The sequence below is a fragment of the Fringilla coelebs genome (assembly GCF_963513975.1).
Source record: "Fringilla coelebs genome assembly, chromosome: 2".
In the NCBI taxonomy this organism is placed as follows: Eukaryota; Metazoa; Chordata; class Aves; order Passeriformes; family Fringillidae; genus Fringilla; species Fringilla coelebs.
The window spans coordinates 33,856,111-33,880,485 of NC_140029.1; the positions used below are offsets into that span (position 1 = coordinate 33,856,111).

The 24,375-nt window shown below is 39.2% G+C and overlaps 1 protein-coding gene across 2 annotated transcripts in view; it reads left to right on the forward strand.

Moving 5' to 3' along the window:
• Positions 1-24,375, forward strand: part of JADE3 (jade family PHD finger 3) — a 64,109-nt gene that overhangs the window by 16,416 nt on the left and 23,318 nt on the right. The window contains exons 2-4 of one of the 2 annotated variants that reach the window (XM_084226136.1): positions 1,236-1,288; positions 15,182-15,241; positions 16,370-16,452. In XM_084226136.1, the coding sequence (XP_084082262.1) occupies positions 15,193-15,241; positions 16,370-16,452 (132 nt within the window). In that variant the 5' untranslated portion in view covers positions 1,236-1,288; positions 15,182-15,192. The remainder of the gene's footprint in view (positions 1-1,235; positions 1,289-15,181; positions 15,242-16,369; positions 16,453-24,375) is intronic. The other variant, XM_084226137.1, reaches the window with a different exon arrangement.

Genomic DNA, 24,375 nt, shown 5'->3' on the forward strand with positions numbered 1-24,375 from the left:
CCTCATATTGTAAAGAAATGTTTTCTTTTGATGGCACAGCCTAAGTTGAGCAACAATAGTTGTAATAAGTAATGGGATCTGTGCCACTCCTTAGTGGATGGGTGGTTGTATCTTTTTCTTGTACTCCAGATGGGTGGGGGAGCGCAGATGTTAGAGTATGGTGCTGACACTTTGGCCAGAAACTGCCTTATTTCAGTTAGAAAAACATTGTCATATCCCCTCTTTTAATTCTTTTTCTTCTGGCAGGCTATGCAGTTATCACTTCCTTGGTTTTTACTTGCATTTTTGCTCTCTAATACTTTCTTCTACAGCTCAGAGCTGTCCTGTTTTTGTTAACTTTTTGCTCCGAGGCATGGTGCAGACTGCCTGCCAGGACAGCCCTTAGTCGGGCTGCTGACATCTCTGAGGAGTGCTGCAACTCATCTGTTGGGTGTGACAGCTTTAATGCCTTTGCCATGTGCATTACAATAGAGCACAAAACATACATGTGCATGATCCTGCAGGAGGGGAATGTGGGCAGTTGGTAGAGGGAAAAATTCCTTCTATTCCCATATTTAATATTGCTCAAGGCTCAGGACTAGATTAATAAGGGCAAGTAAGCAGAATCCTTGCCAGGGAAGCTAAGCTATTTGGGATTGTCAAGGAGAGGTCTGGAGGAATGTCGTGGGGAATTAAATCAGGAGCCACATGGAGCTTTCCCTCTATGCTTATTTTGTTTGCCCCCTTGTGAATTTCTAAGCATGTGTGGTTCATAGAAGACCCTCTTGAATGAAGAAAGCATCCGTGTATAAGGAGAAATCAACACCTTAAGCCAGCTGAATAAGTGTGCATCTATCTGAATGTGTTTGTTGAAGTGGCTTTATTCCCAAAACAGGATAGAGAAGATACTAATCAAAATTTCTAAGTTTGTTGGTATTGGTAAAGTTGATTCCCATTCATGTTAAGAGAATGGAAAAATCAACTTTGAGAATATTCTTATAAATTTGTTTTTATAGTACTTACTGCATTTCTATCATAGTATGTGCACATATAGCTGATATATTTCAGTTTTCCTTATATCAAAAGAGAATTGTGGAATTTAAGGCTTTATATTCTGGGCATATCATTTACTTGGGAAAGCTGCAATAAAAATTTAATACAACCTTCACTTACTTGCCAAAAATTAAATTGTAGCTCAAACATGAAATGCCTGATGTCATTCCTACTACCTAAAAGCACTCCTTTCATTTTTTTAGGAGCTTGTGATGTCATCAGCTGAAGCGAAAACATCTACCTCATGACCTGGCATGTAAGTGAAGGAAGAACTGATACTTATAAATAAATAAATAAATGTGTGTGTTGGTGTTTACAATGTGTAAATTGAATCTATATACCTTCAACTTTCAGATATCACCTTTTAAATGAAAGCTTTCTGAATTTTAAAGGAATATAAAGTCTTTTAAAGGGGAGGAAGTCATAAAAGAAGCTGTTAACAGTAACGTTTCAGCCTGCAGGACTCCTTAGTAATCTCAGTTAAAATCTGTCTTATGTATCCCATAATGTTTGAAATGCTGGTGGGCATAGATAGAATTATTTTATCTTACCTCAATATTTACATGTGCTGTTTCTATTTCTTTTTATTCTGTGATTCTTTTCTGGATATAAATTCTCATAGTTGTGATGAATGCATGGTGATACCCTTCCTAAAATTAAATACTCTGCTTGTGCAGAAGATTTTGATTCTTGATATACTCAAGATACTTCATAATGAACTTTCTGCAGCTTTGTGACTCTTCTATTTTATTCCCTTAAGTAAGCAAAAATATTTCAATCATCTGCAGAGGCATTTTTAGATTTATTTATTTTTTGTCTGCCCACTCTGCTTTTCTTTTATGTGGCTTAGAGGATTAAAGTGCAGTCAGTGCTTTAGGGGCCAATGTCAGCGGTGAGCTGAGTGTTCCTAATTGGTGCTAACACCTGTCCCTCATTATGAAGCCTTGTTCAAGCTGTCCGGTGAACCGAGGTAACCGGTCTCCCTTGCATGTCTCTAATGTGATTATAAAGCCCTCTCCTCATGCAAGTTTTATTACTTATTCAACTTTTGGACTGATGTGGAAAGTAAAGCTAAGCTGAGCCATTTGGCTGGCTACCAAAGATCATAAGGAGTGGCAAAGAGAAGGGATTCACTCCTCTCAATTTCAAGAATTGTACATCAAAGCTTGCTTCTCTTATGACCGTTTAATGTTTTTTTTAAATGGGGGGAGGGCAGGACTGGTTTTTGGTTTTTTTTCCCCGAGTTTTCAACGTCAAATACTCTGAATTTAGAGACCAGATCTACAGACTCCAGCTGAGCTGTGAACATCTGAGTGCAGCTGCTATTGTGCATAACTCATTGATTTTCTGCAAATAAAGCTTTGGCCTTGACTACTCTTGCCCCATCGCTTTGTCTTCGAGAGGTCAGGGCTTAGCAATTCTTTTCTACACAAAACCAGCATCAGCCTCTCCTCCCACCTGATTCTGTACTGTTAGCAGGGCTGTGATGCATTGTGCTTTGCCATTGCAGTTGGAAAAGATGACCTCAGATTTCATCAATGAAAGTAATGGCTCAGATGAGATGGATCACTATCATATTTGGGCATTACAGACAAAAGTTTAAGCATGGTTACATTTTTCCAAGTAGTTTAGGTAGGTTTTTAAGCATTTAGCTTGCAGAATTCAAGCGTGCAGCAATACAGTGCTGGCTGGAGGTTTTGGGTTATTTCCTTATGAGGGAGGAGAGAGGCAGAATAACTTCAGATGTGTATCTTGGAAAGGTTTGAGATAATAAACCTGTAAGAATCACATGAGAACACTGTTAGTTATCCAGATTTGGAAAAACGTAAGAAAATTAGAGCATAGTGGATTCTTAAACTTGAGGCATGGAGGTCTAGTTACAAGAGGGATTGAATCTCTGCAGAATAGAAGAGAACCCAAAAGAAAATCCCAAGTGGATAGGGCCCTAAGGTGGATGTAGGCTGTATTTGTACAACTGTTTATTTGATTTCTCCTTAAAAAAGAAAAATTAAAAATCAACAACTCCAGCACATTGGGAATGATCTAATCTTTTACTTAATAATTTTGACCAGAGTAGTTCTGTGAACAGCAAACAACAAATTTTAAGGGCAACAGTATGTGAAGTGTCAGAATCTCTGCTGATTGTGCTCATCATAATCAAAATCTTATCTGATAAACATACTCATTTCAGTATTTATCACAGCCTTATAGACACCCCTCTGATCTGTAGTCCACAGAGGTCAGATTAGGAAGTGACGAATTAAAAAACAATGAAATCCATAGCACAAGAGGATTTAATGGCTTATGAGTTATGTGTAGTTTCAGATGATTTACCTTACTCAATTAGGCCAGTTGTTGTCTCTGATAATGGTCAGCAGAGGACACCTCGGGGGAAAAGAAAGCATTATAAAGTTCTAAAGAGACTGTTTCTTGTAAAATTTTGATTTTGGGATTTCCAGCAGATTGACATGACATTGTGTTTAATAGCCCTTGTTCTCCATTTTGCCTAATTCAATCTGTTTGCTTTTCAACCTCTGCAATATGCTATAGCATGGGATTTCTCAAAGTTCCTTTGTACATAATGACTTTTTTTTTCTTCATTTAATTATTTTCCCTTGAAGCTTCTTCTGTAACTTTGTTTTCCTTGTCTTCTGGGCCATGAGAAGCTGTGAGTAGTCTCTTCATTCTGTTGCTTCTCTTTTCCTCTTAGAACAGATCTCCCCTCATCTGTATCCTCCTTTCACAGATAATCTGTTTCATCTCCTGCCCTAAAGCCATGTCAAACTTTCCTTAGAGCTGTAGGTGGGGGTTCACAGTTTGCAAATACTTTTTCAACAGTATTGAGGGAGCTAGAAGATACTGCCTTGCATTTAGCCTGAGCGATCCACTAATGTTGCTCATCCATAAAGCTTTCTCTGTGTCACTGGGTGGGTGTAGCAAATGAAACCAGACAGGTTTGTGTTGGTACTTGTTGCTGCTGCTCTTGGGCCTTCCCAGAAGGATGCCTCTCTTGCATCAATGTGTTGTTCTCCTCCTACAGTAGTTTGCTACAGGTGATTTGGGAATGTCCAAGTCCTGTATTTTTAAAGACATTCAATTAAGGTGTGTGGTTTCATCTTCAGACCTAGAAGTGTCTCACAGGTGCTGTGGTGTGGCTGTGTATGTATTAACTAGAAACCATAGTGTTGGGATGGGCACTCTGCCTCACTGGCAGGGATAGCTGAGGGAGTAGCTGCATGTGCGTGATCTGTGATCTGCTACCATATCACGGCTTCTCTGTGAACAACCAGTCACTTTTGGTGTTGCAGAGCTGGGGAGGTGGATGGCTGGAGTCTGGGATGGTTTTATTCTGCCCCAGTCAAGTGCAGGCTTGATTGTGCCTTCTGTCCTTTGCAGAGCCCCTGGTAACTGGTACAGCTGCAGTTTGCCCCATGTCCTGCAGCTGGGCAAGGTAAGAGCCTGCAGAGAAGGCAGCTTCCTTACAGGTCTGTGAAAACCTCCCTGACCAGGTGGAGTTGCATGTACAAAACATATCAGCTGCAGGTTTTGCATTGCATCATGGAGTCTTTAAAGTGATGCTGCTGTAAGGGTGGTTTTGTTTGTTTTGTTCAGTTTTATAGTTGTACTTTCAGTTGGAACCTCTTTTCCTGTTTCTCAGCAGAGATTTTAGTTCTTCACAGCATGGGATTCAATTGCAGCAGCTGCAGCATCTTGTAGCTCTTACCATATGAGTAAACATTTAGTGAAACACCTTCCTACTTCCATGGCTTGTAGGCATTTCCGTTCTTGCTGGTACAGGAGTGCAGACAAGAGACCTGCTTTGGAGGCAGACTCATTTCCTCACACCTTGGCAGCTTTGGAAGGTCAGCTGTGGATAGTTCCTTATCCTCCAGGGATGGAGAGTGTTCTCCATTACTTTGAGTCCCCCTGTTCAAGTCCCCATGTTGTTTGTGATCCACCTTGTGGGTTGGCACCTTTTCTCCTGTGGCAGAAAAGCCACCTGCATCAGCTCAGCTTCAGCACATCTTGAGAAGGACATGTTTTCTATGAGGAACAGTAGAATAGTGATGATCTAGTCTTAGTTGTTTAAATCTTGTTTATTTCCACAGAACAGAAGAGGAAGGAGGAATTTAGAGGACTGTTAATGATCAGTCCTGATCAGTGTTTCCCTCTCATTAAAAATATGAAAGTACTTTGGCTTCAACTTGGCCATTTGATGAGAAATTGAACCTTATGTGGTTTTCAGGATGCATCTCTTGACTGCTTTCTTAAACAAGATGTGGCATTTTTGAAACCTTGTGCAAATAGAATCGTCCTTTCCTCTTTTCAGGGCAGCATTAGCCACAGTGAATAAGTCTGTTACTTATTTAGTCATTGCTGCAACTCGTTTTGTGACAGAGAAAAATACTTGTTTCTACCTCTACTTTGTACATAAAGATGGACAAACATCAGTTGGCCACAGTACATCTTTCATAATGTTTTTTCCCTGCATCAGTTTATAGAGAGACCTGGAATGGTATTTATTTTTATAAATCTATTTTAAATCTTTGACTAAAAGACCCTCTGTGTCCTCTGATGTGTTGTATATTACAGATTGTAGTACATAACATTAATCTAATTAACCAGACATTGAAATTAATTTTAAATCATTAGTTATTAAGACAGATTTTTTTAATCTCTTCAAAAGGTTTTTTTAAAAATACTAACCTAAATTAAAAAGTACTTTAAAAAGCCTTATAGGAAATGTTTTCTCATGCTGTGATGTTTTGACATGGAGAACCAAAATAATAATGCAATTGCATGTATACGTGTTGTGTGAAAGGAAAATGTAGAAGAATGTAAGTATTCAACCAGAGATTTGAAATACTCCAAATATTGTTTAGAGTTCTGGCTGTGACAGTACATTCCCTTTAATTGTTCCTATCCAGTGATGCCCTCAGTGCACTCTTTTTACTTGAGGAAAACTTTAGCATCCAGTTTTATTTCTTGTAAATGACAGCCATTTATTTCTTGTAAATGACAGCCATTTCTTGTCAGATAAGAAAAGAAATTATCAACCTAATGTTTCCTGCAGGAAAATATTTGTGTTCTTACTTTCTTTGTGTAGAGTATAAAAATGCATATTGATGTTTCTGTCTTTTACAATCCTTCAGGTTTTGTTGGTGATGCAAAATTTTGCAGTGAAGTGGTTAGCCTCTTCAAAGCATTATAAGTAAGAAAAAATATGTTGAAACAGATAAAATATTTAATGCAGGCTGCTGTTGTTCTTTTATTTGATATTTGAAAAGAACAAAGCAAGAACAGTGAAAGAAACATACTTTAATATATTTATTAACAAGTACAAAAATTTAAATTTTTATTTTAAGCACGTGTTTTGTTGGATATAAGAACTGTTTCCTATGCTATTAATAGCAAAGTTGTTTTTTATAATTCAAATAGCACGTACATTTCTAGATCCTTCTTCAATATTTCCTGCCTGTGATCCTAGCTGCAATACTAGTACTGTATTTTGTCATGAAAGCATGCATTAGTACTGCTGAATAAAACAAAAAGATACAAGTGGACAACTGCTGGCAGCATCAGGCAGATGGGGCAAAGTGGAGCTTCACTTGAACTAGTCTAATACTGGTTATTGCTTAATTTTCAATTAAGTAGATTGTCCCCATCTCCCCTCTTCCTGCAGTTTCATTATTGTGCAACAGCAGAACAATACTTAGTGCATCACAGGGATTTTTCTTCTGTTTTTTTCCACATGGGCATCAGCACAGGAAGGGCAGTGAATGGCAAGGTCACAGAATATGCACTTGGGAGACCTGGATGCAGCTGCTTGCTGATGCTGGAGGCTCCAGCATGATGTATGGCTGCTCTGTGCTGCAGCTCTGAAATGTCAGGGCTTTTAGTGCTTGCTTAATATGAGCTTATCATGAGGGTAGATATGGTGAAGACTGAAAAACACTTAGAGCCGAGGTAGCGTGAATCATACCAGTTCTTAAAATAGAAGGCCCAGCTAAGCGCTTAGAGGTTTTTCTGCTCAGTCATATTGGTGAAGCGTGTGCTGCTCCTGTTTCTCACCAGTGTTTGGCATGCCTGTGGCTGCAGTCTCCTTGCAGATACAGGGCACCGGGCTGCCTTTGTATGCCAGACCCCCTGGGCAGCCAGCCCCTTGTTTGCCTGGCTTAGCATAGGGTGTGATGACCTGTTCTGATCCATTTTTCGTAGCGGTGCACCCACATCAGTCTTTCTTCAAAGCCAGTGTTGTCCTTAGCTTCATTTAGTAAGTGGGCTTTGTGGGGTTTTATTTTCTTCTTTTGTCCCTTGGTTCTTGAATGTCTTAGTGTTAAGTCAGGTATGAGTTTTCTTCCAAGGAAGCCCTGTAAAACAGACAGAACATGTTCAATAACTGTGTCTCCACAGATGAGGACTCTTCTGAGCGAATGAGCTTCCCGAGCATGAAGAACTGGGGTAGGTGCTTTTCCATGGCACTTGGTGCAGGTGCAGTTAGAGGGCCGTATGTGAGCTGGCCCCTGCCTCCTGGGCATTTCCTTCAGGGATCAGTTTGCTGCTGTGATGTTTCCAACAGCCTGACAAGAGACAGTTTATGTGATGCTGAGCAGAGGGAGTGAGAGCTGTAGTGGCATCCCTCTGCTGACAATGTCCTGCTGGTCACCTCAGCAGGTGGTGCTGCTTGTTTGTTCAGTATCAAACAAGCACCACCACTTCCCATTGTGACTTTCCCGTTGGGAACTTGTTCCTCATTTCATCATGCTGGGGACTTCCTTGTTCCCCCAGGGAGGGACCTACAGCAATGAGATGGACCTGGCTGGGGGGGGCAGGCACAGTACCCTGCTGAGGGCCATGACTCCCTTTTCTGAGGGATGTACCCTCCTTTTAGCCTTTTCTCTGCCTGGGAGTGATGCCAGGAGGAGGTGAGAGGAGCTGGGAGGTGGGTGTGAGGAGTGTTCACTGGGCTGCAGCCACACAGACACACTTCAGGCATGTAAGTGTGGTGATGGCAGGCAGCACCAGACTTGTTGTGGTTCTAGGAAAGGAAGGGATTGGGTTTTTTTTTCTTTTATATTAAAAACGGACTTGGATTCAAATGCAGTATGGTGTTTTGAAGGAAATAATTTTGTGTGTCCAAATCTCTGCTGCTGTTTTAGGAAAATGATAGTCCTGTTAATAAACAGCTGGTATAAAACCAGCGTTGTGTTCAGGAGCAGAAAACTGATAATGAGGACTGAAGCAGAGAGTAGCTCAGAACCACGTACACAGTGGTGTATTTGCTTGAATTAATGACAGTCTGTTATTGTTTATTTTTTGTTTTAATTAACTGCCCAGATCAGTATTGTCTTCAGGATTGCTAATGCTAGAACTGCATGTTTAATGGACAGAAATATTTCCATGTCAGCCTGGCCCACCTGGCTGTTCTGTGTACAGGTCAACACGTGTACCTTGTCTCAAAGATAAAAATAAGGTCACTGCTGGGTGTCAGGAAAGCACTGGGAAGACAGTGCAGTGTAATTTCTTTGTAGCCTCTTGGAGAGTTTCTGCTGAGGTAATGGTGGTACTGCACGTGTTGCTGGTGATTTGTTCTTCTGAGAATCTCTGGTTTTTAACAAGCTGCTTGGTGTGAGGCAATTTAGAAGGCCTCTGGTGTAAATCTGCTCCTCTGCCCTTGCAGTGGGTCAATGCACGGATGTGGTACCAGAAATTAAAAGCTGTACTTCTGTTTTCAAGGTAGGAAAGGTACTTGGGGCGTGCTGTATTTTATCATGTTGTCAAAGCACATTATTAATGTGACGTAGCATCACTTACCCTCTTTTTCTACTTGGAAGGCAAAGTGATGGCCATTAAGTACTTGCACTAGGCTGAATGATGGATCATCATGGTAGAAGGGCACATGAAATGATGTCAGGGTTCCCTTTTGGCCCATAATCCACTATGAATGTGGGTGTGTGTGTGATTATATTTGGGGTTTCTTCATCCTAGTTTTATGATCTATCAGATTACTCCAGTCCAGTTCAGAATTTAACAATTTCAGGGGATGTCATGTTGGAATATGATATTTTGGACCTCTTTTTTTCTCCTCCTTTTTAAACCTTCGGTACCCTTGAGGCAGTTCCCGAATTGCTTTATATAAAGATGCAACATACAAGGAAGACAGAGCTTGAGACTATGTTTTGTTGCTACTGCATTTCATATAGACCCATGTTATTGTGCACTTCCTTGCTTGCTACAATTACTTACTGCCTAATGACAAAGGGATTGGCTGTTGCTGGTACTTTTGCTTCTAAAAATTGGTGCATTCTTCCTTTGTTGAATTACAGATTATGTTAATCAAGACTTAGTATGAAATAGTAGCAAGAAAAATTTTATTTTGTGGTGGGCCCAGAACAATATAATTCATTATTCTTCACAAAATAATTCATTATTTTATTTTGGGAGTTAGGGGGAGACTAGGATAGATGTGTTCACTCTGTTATGGACTTCTTGAGTACAGTAGGAGTATACTACAAATTTTAAAGAATTTTCCAGTTAGAGCGAAATAAAAAAGCAATCACAGAATTATTAAGGTTGTTACTTCATTTGCTGATCTTCCTCTTCTGTGAATTGTTTAACCTTTCAAGCCTTTTCAGTCTAGCAAATATTGCTTGACCAGGTTCTAAGTGAGTATTTTTTCCAGTTTATGTAGCCTTTTTGTGAGATTGGATAGGATATTAAAAAATAATAATAAAAAACCCCAACACAAGTGATGTCTCTTCCTCTAGTTATTTGAAAGGTTGTATTAACTCTATTCATATTTCGTAATTTCCCTGGCAGTTGACTATGAAATCTGACCTATTTAAATGGTTTTACTGTACTACATTTCCTGGAGACCTTTCAAGATAATTTGCTTCCTAATCTAAATTTAACAGTTACATAAACCACATTTTGGAGACTTGGAAATTGCTACCTACTGCCTCTGCCTTTTTTTTTCTTTTTTTTTTTTTTTTTCTTTTTTTTTTTTTTTTAGACAAGCCATATTGTAAAAATATAAGTAGAGAATTTTAATCTGAAATTTGCATGCAGACTGTCATTTGGTTTTCATACATAGATGCTGTTTTTCTTTTTAATAAAATAAAGTAGGTTACTTTTTGTCCCACTTGAAAATTTCCATAGTGTTGTGGCCAATTCCATTTTTGTCAGGCTATTTTAAGACGTGAAGAAGTAAAATCTCACAGGTCTAGGATATATTTGCTTAACAGTTTCTTGAATTTTCTGGTTCTGTCTTTTCCGTCTTTATAGGTCCTAACAGGTACTGAGTAGTGTATGGATGTGTTTAACCTTTGTCTGCAACAAACTGAAGCCAGGAAGCACGGCCATTCCTTGGAGATACTGTTTTGTTCAGAAATCTTGGCTGGCTGTAAGGATTCATTCTGTGTGCTTGTCACTGATGTCTTGCCTAATATGCTGTACAAATTCAGACTCTGTGATATCTCATCTTTGTGTCTGCTGTTACTGATGAACTATCCAGAGGAATGCATTAGAAAAAGAAGCTAAATGTAATACTTTATTTGGTAAATTTAGTTGTTTGCTCTGATGCAAATTGAGAATGCAAAAATACTTCTTTGTCTTGTTTCTGCAGGTATTTGAAATGGGTTTTTGTTTTGGATAAGGCTCTGAAATTTTGTTACCTGTCTGCTACTTACATGTGCTGCTTGAGTGATTTTTTTTTTTTTTTTTTTTTTTAGTAAACCATGGTAACTAGCTTTTGAAAAGTGGGAAGTGCCTCAAGTCAGTGCTACATTGATTTTCCTCAGGGGCAGGAGAGAATGGTGGGAGAGGTGAATGGCGGCTTCTTGTTCACTTTAGCAGTGCAAGTACTTGTGGATAAGCAAAAAGGAGCAAATAGAAATCATTACTTACAAAACATATCCCTTAGATTTTTGGAAATATCAGTGTTACTATCTTAAGATTCTTGCACATGCTGGCTGAGGTGTTGATCCCTCTTAGCTTGGGATTCGTGTTTTAATTTCAGCCAGGCATGTGCAGGGTGGTGGCTTTTTCCTGGCTTTCCTTGAAAGTGCAGTGATGTGTTGGATACAAGCATCGATTCTGTCTCTAGGGCATAATTCCCAATATGTACAGCAGCCTTGTGGAAGCCAGGAAAAGCTGGCAGAGTAGTGTTGCTGTCTGTGGCTGAGGTTTTCCTGGGGTTGTTTTCTGCTTAAACACACAAAGAGGTTCAGGGCATCTTGACCTGTGCTCAGTTGTTAAGGTGACAGCAGGCAGTGATGCTGATTTCTCTTTTTTAAAGTTGCAGTTCATGTCTTAAGCTTTTTCAAACAGATTATGCATAAATGTGCAGTCACGGCTTGGCAAGTTAGAAGTGCAACAGGTGTAGAATATGGTTCAAGTTTAGGAATAACTCTACTAATTCATATTAAAAATCATGCCAGCAAATGTTTCATTGCAGTAATTGCCTGGAGAGTTGAACATCTTTTTCCTTGTGACACGATGATTTCTTACTACTGCTTCTCTTTTTCAGTTTTCATTTAGAAGATCCCTGAAGGTGGGCATCTATAGAATTTGTATATATTGTCATACAAGTGATTCATAAGATGTTAGTCCCTCTGTGGATAAAAAAAGAAAAAAAAGGGGGCAAAAGCACTTACTATATTGTGTTTGTATTTTTAATGATCATTTTTGAGGTAGTCTGTACTTGCCTATAATGCCTGTGCACTCTTTAAGTCCATAGCCAAAGCACCCCTACTTACTTTCTAAGGCAGTGAGAATCATGAGGTAGTGACTGAGAAACAAGGATTTTCTCCAGGCATTTTGGGGGGAGGGGGGTAGAGCCACGTCTTTTCTGCTATGCAACAACGTTTCAGTCTTGAGTTGCTTTACACTGCAGTAGCTTGTACATTGAAATTGCTAGAGAGTGTCAGTGTTAAAACTTTAGTCTGTTCAATCAAGAAGTTCATCATGTCCATTTGCAAAATGCCTGGACAAACTGAAGGATGCCAGTCTGCTTTGGGGTTTTTGGACTGAAGCTGGGAAAGGTTGAGATCAATTTTCATTTTCCCACTGAATGGATGTCACTTTGGGATCCCTCTCTGGTGCCTAGGGAATGGAAGCATTACCAGGGAGCCTTTCTGATGAGCCCTCATGCCTTGGGGTGGAAGTGAGCTGGAAGTTGTGTGGCAGTCCCAGGGTACACAAGGGGACAGCACAGCGGTTCTCTGTTAAAAAGAAAAGTGAAATCCCTTGTGGAGGTGGTCTCTGTTGGCTGAATGGTGCTGAGGCTCTTGGATCCTCTGTATCGTGTGGGGACATAGGGTGAATTTGTAGCCTGTTAGGCACTTAAATAACCTGACTTATCGAACACACCACACCTGTAATTTGTTGTAACTGTGGATTTTTATGTGGTTAATATTGCTGAAAAAATCAGGAATCCAGTACTATTACTATTCAGGACTTTTTGCCCTCAGTGACTACTTTTTCTGTTTTTGTCTGCCATCATGGAGGTGTAAGTCTCTTGACTGAGCTGCTACAAACCCAGTTCTCAAATAACAGCTTGTTACTTTTGTTTAGTGTGTATTTGTTTGTTTTTCTACTCTCATGGAGTTTTTGGCAGAGGTGAACTTTCTGTTCTAAAGGATTTGTTACACTTGCCATTTCTAGCCTAGGCATCTCTACTCTTCTTTCCTAGGTGCCCAGGCAGAAGTCCAGGCTTCCTGGGTGTTCTGTCCTGTAGTTGTCTCTCTCAACCTTATGTTTGACCCAACTTTAACTGAATGCTCATGTTATGCTTTGCAGATAGCTGTCCTTAGTACAAAGTGAAAAGGTTTTATTGCTGCATGTTTATATAGGCTCTAAGAGATGGGAATCACCTGCCACAGGCTTTCAACACTTTTAACAATTGCTCAAAAATTCACCTGAACATAAAACCATTTCTTGCTAAGAAATGGAAGTGCTTGCTATTTGCTAAGAAGTGGAAGTGGGGAATACTGCTCAGCTCACCTAGATGCTTCTCTTTGTTGTTTCCCAAGGTCTTCTAACATACCTGATGGTCTTTAAGGCAGGAAATGAAACCTGCCAGCAGATAAGTTGTCGTGGGCAGAACCTGTGTTTTTTAGGGAGACTTGCATGCTCCAAGGGGCTAGGTTTGGCTTGGAGTGCAGGCTCTCAAACAGGGAGTAAGTTTTATTCGCTCTTGATTAAAATCCATGCCTTTTAATTTCACATTGGCAATATGAAAGTAGTCTTGTAGACCTGCCTTCAGTACCCTGCAGCAAACTTCAAGTCTGGTGCCCCCAAAACATGTAAACATGTACAAAGACAAGTCCTTCTGACCCAAGTGCCTTCTACATGTCAAACAGCTTTTGTCCAAGAGCTTAATGGAAGTTTCTTCATCTGTACAAGCTAGCTTACATTGGTTGCTGGAAGCAAAGTCCTGTGGTGTTTTGACTATTTAACATTTGATGTCGCTCTTTTCTTGGACACTGGCCTGCACATGTAGCATGGCTGCCTTGTTTCCCCTATGTTGCCTGAACTGTGAAAAGGTGAATTAATATGAAATTATTTGTTATGTAATAGAATTTTATACCTTGCTTAAGTGAGGATGTAAATGACCTTTGTCCTGTGTCTTTCTATCTTCCCCCCAGGTTAAATACCTGACTCAGAAATTCTGTATCTGCTTTCTTGATAACTGGAAGCATTACTTCCTTTGTCAGCTTTCAGGAGTGTGGCCAATATAACAGGTTGAAAGGATTGATTTAAACTTTGAGTGATCACTGCATTTAGATTCAGTAAACTCACTCTCTTAAATACAAAGACTGCTGAAATTTTCCACTAAATTGAACACTTGTGCTGCAAACAATTCAATTTCAATCTCTTCAAAGCCTTTGGGCAGGCTTCTCTTATCTGGTGATCTTGTTTATCCCATGGTATTTGGATAATCTCAAGACCCATTGTACAGTAACTAATGTGGAGTGCTTATCAAATGGGATATTCAGCTGTGTTGGTTTTTTCTAATGGCAGGTGGTTATGTTCAAGCAATGAAGCTGTTTACATTTCAGGTGTAGCCAAGCTGGCACTTAGAGTACTGCAGACATTTCACGTCCAGCTATCTGTAAAGTACTTGAGCATAACTTCTGCCTAAAAAGAAGCAAAAAAAAAAATAGAGTTCTTGTATATTCCTGCAGAATTACTTTTTACTTCTTTATTGATTTTCTCATTCAATCCATTACAAACATAGGGGTGATTTTTATTTACTATTATTAATTGTAAACTTTTATTGAACCTTAGTTAACAACCGTAACATTGAATATTATAGAGTGGCAGGACTAATAAGAATATGTATGGATTTTTCTTGTCACTTGTTTAGAGTATATAGCTGATAACTGTTTTGAGTTTTCTTTTATTAAGTAGAGCTGCAGAAAATTCTTCCCCTCTCTCTGTAGCATTACATGTTGAAAAATGAATTTTGAAAAGTTCAAAACCTTTTTTAAATGCAACTGGTGCAGTGCCACTGAAGTATTTCTTATTGATACTCTTGTTCACTTCTCAAACTTCTGAAAGCCACATTGCTTGTGAAATAAAGGGTGATCAGATGACTTAAATGGTATCAGTCACTGCTTTCTATGATTGTTGCTATTTAAAATCTGCCTTTTGCTTTGCATTGATACCTTAAGGTTTCTTTGTGTTTTGTTTGTTTGTTTAGGGTTTTTTTTAAGGTGTGTTATATTTCTAAATCCTTGCCTTGCTGTGCATCCACCTTATTTCCTGGCCTCCACTGTCTCTCAGCTAGCTACTGCCGCCATGGCAACTCTTCCTCCAGCTGAACAGATGGGACATAGAGTGGAGCAGTGCACCGCTCATGCCCTGCCGGGAATCAGCTGGCGGGTTGCACTTCTTTCTGCAAAATTAAAAGCAGGCTCTGCCCAGCAGAGGCATGCTGCTTTTGAGGGTGCTCAGTCTCACAAACAGTACTGTGATCTAATAGTTGCTTGCAGAAATAAAACATAGTGACTGAATTGGGATTGTTTCTATGCCCAAGACCTCTTCAGAGGAGCGTTGTCTTTAGTTAGAAGAACTTGGCGTCCACCAGCAGCCAGTGATTTTCTGGTAGAACGGTTGCCATCAACTTGGTTTTTTTTCTCTTTAGGATGCGTCAGGATGAAACGCCACAGGCATCTAAGCACCAGTGACAGTTCAGACAATGAGAGTAAGTAATACCCGCTAGTTTTTCTTCGGTCTGTCACCCCCTTGTGGTTTCCCTCTGTGGTTTGAGGGTGAACTGTTTAACCTCTTAAAATTTAAAAAAAATGTTTCTTGATCGGTTTCTTTTTGCATTTGTGGTCTTTGGTGTTCTGAACAATGTTATAGGAGGAAATTAAGGCAAAGGATCTTATAAAGGGAGTTTTGAGTATACTTAGAATTTCAAGAGAAACTTGTATATCTTTCTCATTTGGAGTTGGTGAGAAGAAATCTGTAAATCAAGAGAAATGTTACTGTCCAGGGTTCTGTTCTTTGATTATTTTTTTTTAAATCCCATTGTCTCATGGTATGCAGAGCTTCAACATTAAAATAGTTGGAGGTGGCAAGCTACTTGACCATTAATGTGTTAGAATTATAATCAGTATAATGATTGTTATGTTATCTCATACTGGTTCTTGATCTAGTCCCCTTCTGTCTGTTCAACAATTTAGTAAAGTTACACTTCAGGTGTTCCTTGGCAGACATCTACCTAAATATCTTCCCATTTTACCTGCAAGAAATCCAAAACAGAACAACCGTGTGTGACAGGGTCCTGTTTGTTTCTTATAACCTGTGCTTATCTAGTAGTTCTGTACATAATAATGATTAATTGTCATATTCACTGCAAGTCATTGATGTATCCTCTGCTAAAATAACATTTTGCTAGAAATATCTCAGATGTTACGCTATGGGTTTTTTGCATCTCTTGTTAGCACATTTTAGTATCATTGCTTTTTTTCTTCAGGGTTTTTGGTTTTTTTGAGCGTTTTCAAGCTCTGTTTTACTCTTCCTTGCACTTTGTTTGAAGTAAACTAAATGAAAGAAAGCAGTCTGTCTGCTTATTTCTGTTTACTCATGCTTGTGTTGGGCAGAGCAGAGTGTACCCATAAACTTGGTGTGCTGTGGTTTTATAAAGAACGAATGGAACAGGAAGAGCTGAAATTAAGCCTACAGACTGCCTAACAGGTTTTTTTTGCCCACATCTTGTCAAAAATTATAATTCAAGAGATTGGAGTGCCTTGTGTTTCACTGAAAAATTAAATGAATTGAACTGAGCTATAATGATCCTTTTTTATTTCTTCTTTTTTTTTAACAGGTCCTTCCACTTCCTTTTCTTCTTGTTCAAAATACAGAAGCAAGTCAAAAACACCAGCAAATGAACAAAAGAAGCCTGCTGAGGTAAGACCTGGGTTGGTCACTGGTAGTTTTCTTTCATGCAGTTTTCATGTTTCTAAGCCTTGAAGATGTGAGCTATGAACCTAGTGCTGGTGAGTCCTTTTGTCACCTGTCAAATTCTCTGGGAACCCTCATTTTCCTCACTGTGTGAGTATTATAGGAACTCTGATGTTTGATGGACCCAAATGACTTAGGGCATTTGCAGATGGTAACATGTAGTTTGTTCTTTCCCTGGAATTTTAATATCATTTTGAAATTGGGAAAAGCTGGTATGGTCTTACAAGTAGAAAAGTGGCTCATAGGTATATGTTTGGGAAGGATACTGTCTTTCTGCTTCAGGATGAAACAGTGGGACACTTAAGTGGGTAGGATATGTATATGCACTGTTTGCTACTTTGTTACTCTTGGCTTTTGACTGTTAATGTAGCTTTTTTGTGTACTCTGCCATCTCCACTTGTTAGAACCTCAAGGCTTACCACCACTGTCACTGAACCTGTACTGACCTATTTAATAAATTGACAGTTATGCACAAGCCAGTGCCCAAAGCCATCTTGTTGACTATTCCATTGGTAGCCCCTCTTAGTGGAAGATTTGTTGGCTGCCTTCTCCAGATTTTATGCTTGCTTTCTTAAGGGCTGAAGTCAGATGCCAACTACAAATTTGAGAAATATTTCTTGTAGCTAGTTCCCTTAGTTGTTGTCACATTGCCTCTGAATGAGTCCTTCAGAATTTTAGTATGACTGCTGAAAAAAGACTGACAAACCCCACTTTATTTCTATAGAATTTAAAGTTATTTACTATACCGGCAGCTTTTTACCTGAGTGGTTACTGCTGTGCAAGGTTGTGTGAAATATGTAGATTATGCTCCTATAACTTAAGCTATTCAGCAAATATGCTTCGTGCTTCTTTACTACATGCTGCTAGCTAGGTGGGTTTGGTGTGGTAGGAACAAGGTAAATGACACAGAATGTGTCATTTCTTTGGAAGCTTAATTCTTATTGCAAGTCATTTCAAGAAAACTGAATTCTAAAAGAAAATGCAAAAAAGTTAAAAAAAAATTGGCTAGAACTAGCTAGCTACACAGTGTTTTATTTGCAGCCACCAAGAAGGTTAAGAAAAACCCACTAAGCTTTTTGCCTTTAAGATGTTGTTATGAGGATTATGGTTCTGTAAGAATTTAAATCCTAAAGCAGCTTGTGGCTACTGAGGTCTTGTAAGTGTTGCTCATGTGTGCCTAGGGAGTAGCTTTGTTGCCAGTCAAGCTGTGCAAATGGGAGTTGAAGCACATATATTGCCGGGCTTGTTGCTGTTTCCGATACATCTCGGTGCTAGTCCCTTACCAATCCCTCCTTTCTGCCCAGCCATCCAGTTTTATTCTTGTATCTCTTCATCTTAGGGATTGCCCTATTACAGCCTTCTTTGAGTTTGCTCCATTCTTTCTCTATGTGTATATGTACATTAAAACAATAATTCTAAAGATGTGGTCCAGCTATGTAGCATACAAGTTTTCTGTTTACATAGCTTCTAGGAATTAAATCAAGCAGTGTTTTCAGTTCCTCCTTTTGAGATCATCTTTGCTGCCTTTTACCAGTGCTGAAGCAAAATCTTGATTCCCTTAATGCTTGAAATATGAAACTTTGAAGAACAAAATCTGGAATATACACTTGAAATTTAAGAAGTCTATTTCATAATGTAATCCTTCTAGTAATACTGGAATCTCTTTGTTATATTTGACAAAGAGATTCTTCTCCTGGGGGGAAAAAAAAGAAGAGAAAAAAAAAAAGGAAAGAAATCCCAAACTTTAGAACGTATCCTCGTATCCTCTTTGGAAAAAGTGTCCTGAGTACAATATTTAAAAGATCCCTGAAATGAATTAAGTTCTCTTGGAAAGGGAGTGGAAGGGAAGGTGACAGTAGTACTGTACCTCTTGTACATAAGACTTCTGGCTATTCTTTATGTTTTGCTTTTATTCCACTAAAAGCAAGTACTCCTTCCAACCCCTTGAAAAGCATAAGCTGAGAAGTGGTGTACAAAATGCTTTTGTCAGCAGAGCATTGAAATTGATTATTTATGCAGCAAGTGGTGACAGGGGAGCAAAGCAAATACTGAAAAGGGATCCCACTACACATCTAATATCTATTAGATAGAAATTTAAATTTTCAGGCTGACAGCATCTCTTTAGCAAGGCCTCTCCATAACAAGTTGGCATTGCTCTCCTTTCATTCACCCCTGCTTGCCAGGCAGCAGGCTGTTTCTTGAGTTAGTGATGCAGAAAATCTAGAAGGTCAAAGCTATAAATAGTTGTTTGGGAATATTTTTGTTCATGGTCTTCATACATTAATTTTTTTTTTCATGCAAGTAAGCCTTGGTTTTTCAAATAAATTGCATGTGAACACATATGCTTTCTCCCCTTCCTCTACCATCACCCAACCTGAGTACCTGGGTTCTCTCCAAACAAAAGCTTGGGTTTGGTGCTGCAATAAGCAAGTAGTGAGTATATGTCCAGTTCAGGACTTATCTAAATATGCCAGTGTCCTATGAGGTTGCCTGTAAAAAGTGATGAGTGGCTGCATCTCAGGACTGCTTGAATTGCGTTCCAGGTGCTTTAGGTGGTTTTGGGAATGGCCTCAATGTAGCGAGGTCATCTGGTGTTACTGCTAGGCCAAGAGGTGTCTTGTTACCGTGCAAATGTCAAAGCCCATTTCCAGAGCCTCTGTCAATCCAGAAGGGATTGATTGATTGGTTGATTGATGTTACTGGGTTGGACCTGGTTTCAACTTACTCCAGTTTCCTCCTTGGAGAAGAAGGTGAGAACAAGGGAAGCCTGTAATGATGCTTCTTCAGACCATGGTGCTTCTGTAGGTAATGTCAAAAGCAGGGCTCTGTCTCTTTCTCGCTGCTCGCCTTCTGGATTACAGTCTATCACAAACTACTGAAATGGTGACTTAAAAATTCTGTTATCCAATTTGCTTTAGCATTTACTGTGAATAAATAAGCTGTGTTGAGGTTAGAGGCACACCAGTAATTCAAAGTCATAGCTGGTTTGGAGACTTTTATGATGATGTTGGCCACATACCATTTGTGGTGTTGCCCCTCAGTGGATTTAAACGTAGACAGGAGGGACTCACAGCCTTCTGCAGTAGGCTGTGTGGGAGCAGCAGGGTAGGAGACATTTGGATGTCTGGCTCAGCATGAAGCCTGTACTTGGCAGCTTCCTGTCTCCGTGAAAGCTGAGGCAGAAAGTGATGGCAGAGTAGTGGGAATAATTTTTTCAGGGAAAATGCATTAGCTGGACTGGCCTGTATGACTGACCATGTCTTTTCCCTTATGCTTGTGGGGTCACAAAAGAGCCTAAGAGATCTTTATGACACTCAAATTTATGTATATCTTTTTTCAATACTGTCTCCTTCTTGAAAGTGCAAAGAAGTTAAGTTAGCGTTGTGCTTTTTTAAATGCCCTTTCCATATAACCTGGTAATATTTTACTTCTCTTTGCAAATAGGGTTTCGAATCTCACAGCAGAAGTAATTTTTTTGTCCCTCATTGCTGATTGTGGCAGCTGTATTATCATGTGAAATGCAGCTTATCTTCCAAAAGTAAATGGTCTGCATTTATTACTTGGGTACATGAAACTCTTTTTAGTGGCATTTAACTGCTACATAAATCGTAGGTCTTGATCCTGAGAAGCAGCCTGTCAGACTAGACTCTCTTGGCAGCAAATGGACTGTTTTTGCAGTTTTTAAGTGCTTTATTTTGTTCTGTGACTGAATGGGCAACGTGGTTAAACTATATTGCTTTGCGTGCACCATGTGTAATAAGAGACTGCCACTTTTATGTGCATGCTTACCTTAAAAAATTCTGAATTATCTGTGATGTGTATAGGCTTCTCAAGACCTCAGGCAAGCATATGTTATCCATGAGCTGCTCTTTAGCCTGCTTGGGTTGGTTGATTTAAAAAAAATATGTAAGACTGGAGGTGCAAACTCATCTGTTACTTCTATGATTTTTTTTTTTCTTTTGAGATACTTTCTCAGGCTATTTGAACTCTTTAGGAAGAGGTGACCCAAATGCAGAAAGGTGTGGAAGAGCTTGCTTGTGAAAAAGCTGAGTTATTTTACCTTTGAAGTGAATGAGCAGGAATAACAGTAAAGTGTGAATGGGTTGGAAACAGCAGAGCTAGAGTGCTTTAGTCCTGCCTGTCCTTGTGATGGAAGAACTGGACAGAAAAGGCAGCCGTGAGCATTGAAAAATGAGCCCAAAACTTAGAAAATCTGTAGCAGATAAAAAAATATCCTTTTCATGCAATTAGGCTGGGAAGCTCATCTGCTACAGGAAGTGGTTGAGACTGAGAATTAAACAAGATTAAAAAAGGAATTGGACAGATGATAGCAAGTACAGATTTTTAAAAATAGCTGTATAAATTAATACTGCTTTAAAAATTGATTGTTAGGATTAACCCCAAAATCCAAAGCTTATGTCTGATTAGCAACCAGAAGGAAACTTGACGTGTTCTTGCACATTCTTCTGGCTCATGAGATACTGTCAGAGACATGATGTTAGCTAGTGTTGATCTAGTATCCAGTTTCCTGGATTTTCCTATACATGCTTGTAAAAGGAGACTAGAAGGAATTATGGCTACATAAATGAAAAGTACAATATTTAATTTACTTAAGTCCTGGATAATTCATTAAGATAGTTTTAGGGAGTAAGGGGTTTTAACATTAGGATTTACTGCCTTGCTTGTCCCAATTGTGTGGATGTTTGGGAAATAAAAATTTAATTCTACACATATTCCTGACTATCACAGCATTTTAAACATTTTAAATTTCTCAGTCTAGTTGGTATATGTGCGTGGAACTGTAGCTTCACTTCCATTTGAAATTAATGTTGCCTCTTATTTATTTTGCTGCCAAAAATTGCTTAACCAACCAAAACCCAAAGCAAACCTGCCTTAAATTTCTATACTTCTCTATAAGGTAAGTTTCTTAGTTCAGAAACTTCCTGCCCAGGTTGCAGTATATTAACAAGAAAAATTCTACCTTTCCAGGATAAGCTCACCAAGTTCTGTTCTTGGAGCTTCATCCCCTGTAAATGGGCAGTACCTTTTGCACATACTGTTCAACATCCATACAAAGATGAAGTATGCTCAGATACTATGTGGCTGTATTACACTTGTAATAAGTCATATTAGAATTTAAATTTTGTTTTATTATTTTTGAGGTGATTTTATGTGTAAACCAGCTGCTTCATAAGTGTATTTGCTGAGGGCCTGTACTTGAGAACTACAATAGTAGAGTAAGCCTTAATGCTTGGGGGTGCTTATGGGAATAAAAGTTACTAGATCCTTTCAAAGGAGAATCAAGAAAGATTATTTTACCATCAACACAATGGAAAAACTCCTGTGTAATTTACATTTCACATGAACTCAGGTGTTTGACAATAAAATTTCAAACTTGGCCTTTGAGATGTGTTGGGAGGGACACCAAAAATCTAGGAAAATGCTAGCTGTTGTCTGGTTAGAGTGGATGCTGGCCCTCATTCCATGCTGTTTGCTGTAAAAGATCTAATAAACTTTTGCAGGGAAGACAGGGCATAGTAGTTCCCTCCTGCTTTTAAAAAAATCCTAGCTATGTGTTTCTGAGCAGTGCATCTCCTGACTCCCCAGGTGATGGGTGTGAACTGAAAAACCTGAGTTGCTGAGGTCTGCTGGGTGCCGGGAAAACCTCATGACTGAAGCACTTACATGCAATCCAGCATAAAGTGGGCTTTGATTGTAACAAGAGCAATTAACCCATAAATTACCTAAGCCTTGGATATGTGGTTCCCAGTCATGGCCTAGATACCTGTGACACGTGACTTACCCGTGCTGGGAGTCTGTCTGTAAGCAGTTGATCAAAGTACTTGAAAGCATGGAGAGTGTCACAAGAAAGAAGTATTGGCTAACAGTTAATTTTTAAGAGATGGCACAATCCATTTCTTTTTCCTCACACATGCGTTTGGGCAAGACATGGTGAATGAGCAGTGGCATCAATCAGCCTCAGTAGTAGCTTACAGAGGGGTATTGGAAAAGGTATTTCACTCACTTTTTTCTTTATGTGATTTTAAGTTTGCAGTGGTCATGAACAGAAGGTGCCTAGCAGTCTGTGCAGATCTGATATTTGAATTGTTCATCAAAGGTGGGCTTTGTAGAAGGCCATTTTATTGTCAAGACCATTCTCTGTTTTCAGTGCTAGTATAGCATTACTTGTATTCTCCCTGATATCTTTAATAGATAAGGATACTTCGTGCAAAATTGTATTCTTTGTTTCACAGCCTGATTTATTCAGAGTAAGCACAACATGGTCCAGTGAGGATGATTATATTTGCATTTCCGTAGAGTGCTTCCAGGAGGAGTTTGGGTTCAAATCATAGATGGCTTTTGGTGAAACATTTTAAAATAAATTCTGAGAAGTTACTTTTTCTTGGACATACTCTTCTAACATAATTTCCAAATAGGACTCAGAAGTCTGAAAAACAAATATAATGTGCAAACTTTGTCTTTGATATTGTTGTTTCTTGTATTAGTGCTTTGGAGGAGCAGAGCATCCATATTTCTCAAGACTTTGTAGAATTTGGCTTTTAAAGGCTTTTTAGATGGCAATGTGTCTGCAGAGCTGACTGGGAGGTTCTCATTTCCTCAGCAAAAGCAGGCTGACTTCTGCAGAGCAACCCACTAATGTTGACCTGTCCTGCTTTCAATGAGGGTAAAGCTAATTTCTTCTCAGTAGCTGTTGCAGTGCTGTGTTTTGGAGTTGGAATTAATATGGTGTTGATAACACAGTGATGCTTTGGTTATTTGGTAATTCGTGTTTATCCCAAGTCAAGGACTTTTCTCTTTTTATGTGTCTCATGCTCTGTCAGGGAGGAGGTTTGCATTAAAAAATAAACAAACCACAAAAGGAAAAAGACTGGGAGGGAGCATACCTGGGACAGGTGACCCAAACTGACCAAAGGGATATATTCCACACCATAGAATTGTTATATAAACTAGGGGAATTGCCCAGAAGGAAGGCTGATCTGGGTTTGGGAAGCGGGGTCTGGCATTGGTCAGCGGGTGGTGAGCAACTGTATTGTGCATCACTTGTTTGAGTTTTTCCTTTTTATTATTATTATTGTTACTATTATGTACCATTATTATTGTATTTTACTTTATTTTCAATTATTAAACTGTTCTTATCTCAATATAGAAATTTTACTTTGATTCTACTCCCCATTCCACCGGGTTTGGGGGAAGACAGGGAAGGATTTGAGCAAGTGGCTGAGTAATTAATTTCCAGCTGGGCTTAAAACCCCAACATGACTAAAGAACAAGGTCTTTTGTTCCAGATTTAAGCCCCAGTTCTAAAGCATGAAATACATAATAGAAGTTCTCAATGAAATGGTAACAATTAGATTATGAGACAATGATGACATAAGCAGACACATTTCATTGATGTAATTTACTCAAGTGCTGCACTGTTTGTGGTTGAAGCTAAAAATTCCTGGCAGCAAAATGAAATTTGAAGTTCAGACCGAGCAGTCTTACATGGTAAGGTTAAAACTCGTTTGTACTTTCATGCTCTCTTTGCTAAAAATTATTTTTAATAAATCCCACTGTCACACAGTAACTACTGTGGAATGCTCTGACTGGTGGGGGAGTTTCCCACTTCTGTGTGGCTCTGGGAGCTGCACTTGGTTATAGCTCAGCTCTGCAAGGCCTTGTTCTGTTGTGTGCTAAAGACAGCTGAGTCTGGTTGTAAAGAGTGATGTTTCTGGATGAGCCTTGGCATGCTCATTTTTCAGGTATTTTCAATATATATGATACTACAGGTGATGTTAAAATAAAGTTGAAGGGGTGTGCTTTATATAAGGTAAGAAGCAGAACTGCTCTGGGGTGATTGAAAGATGA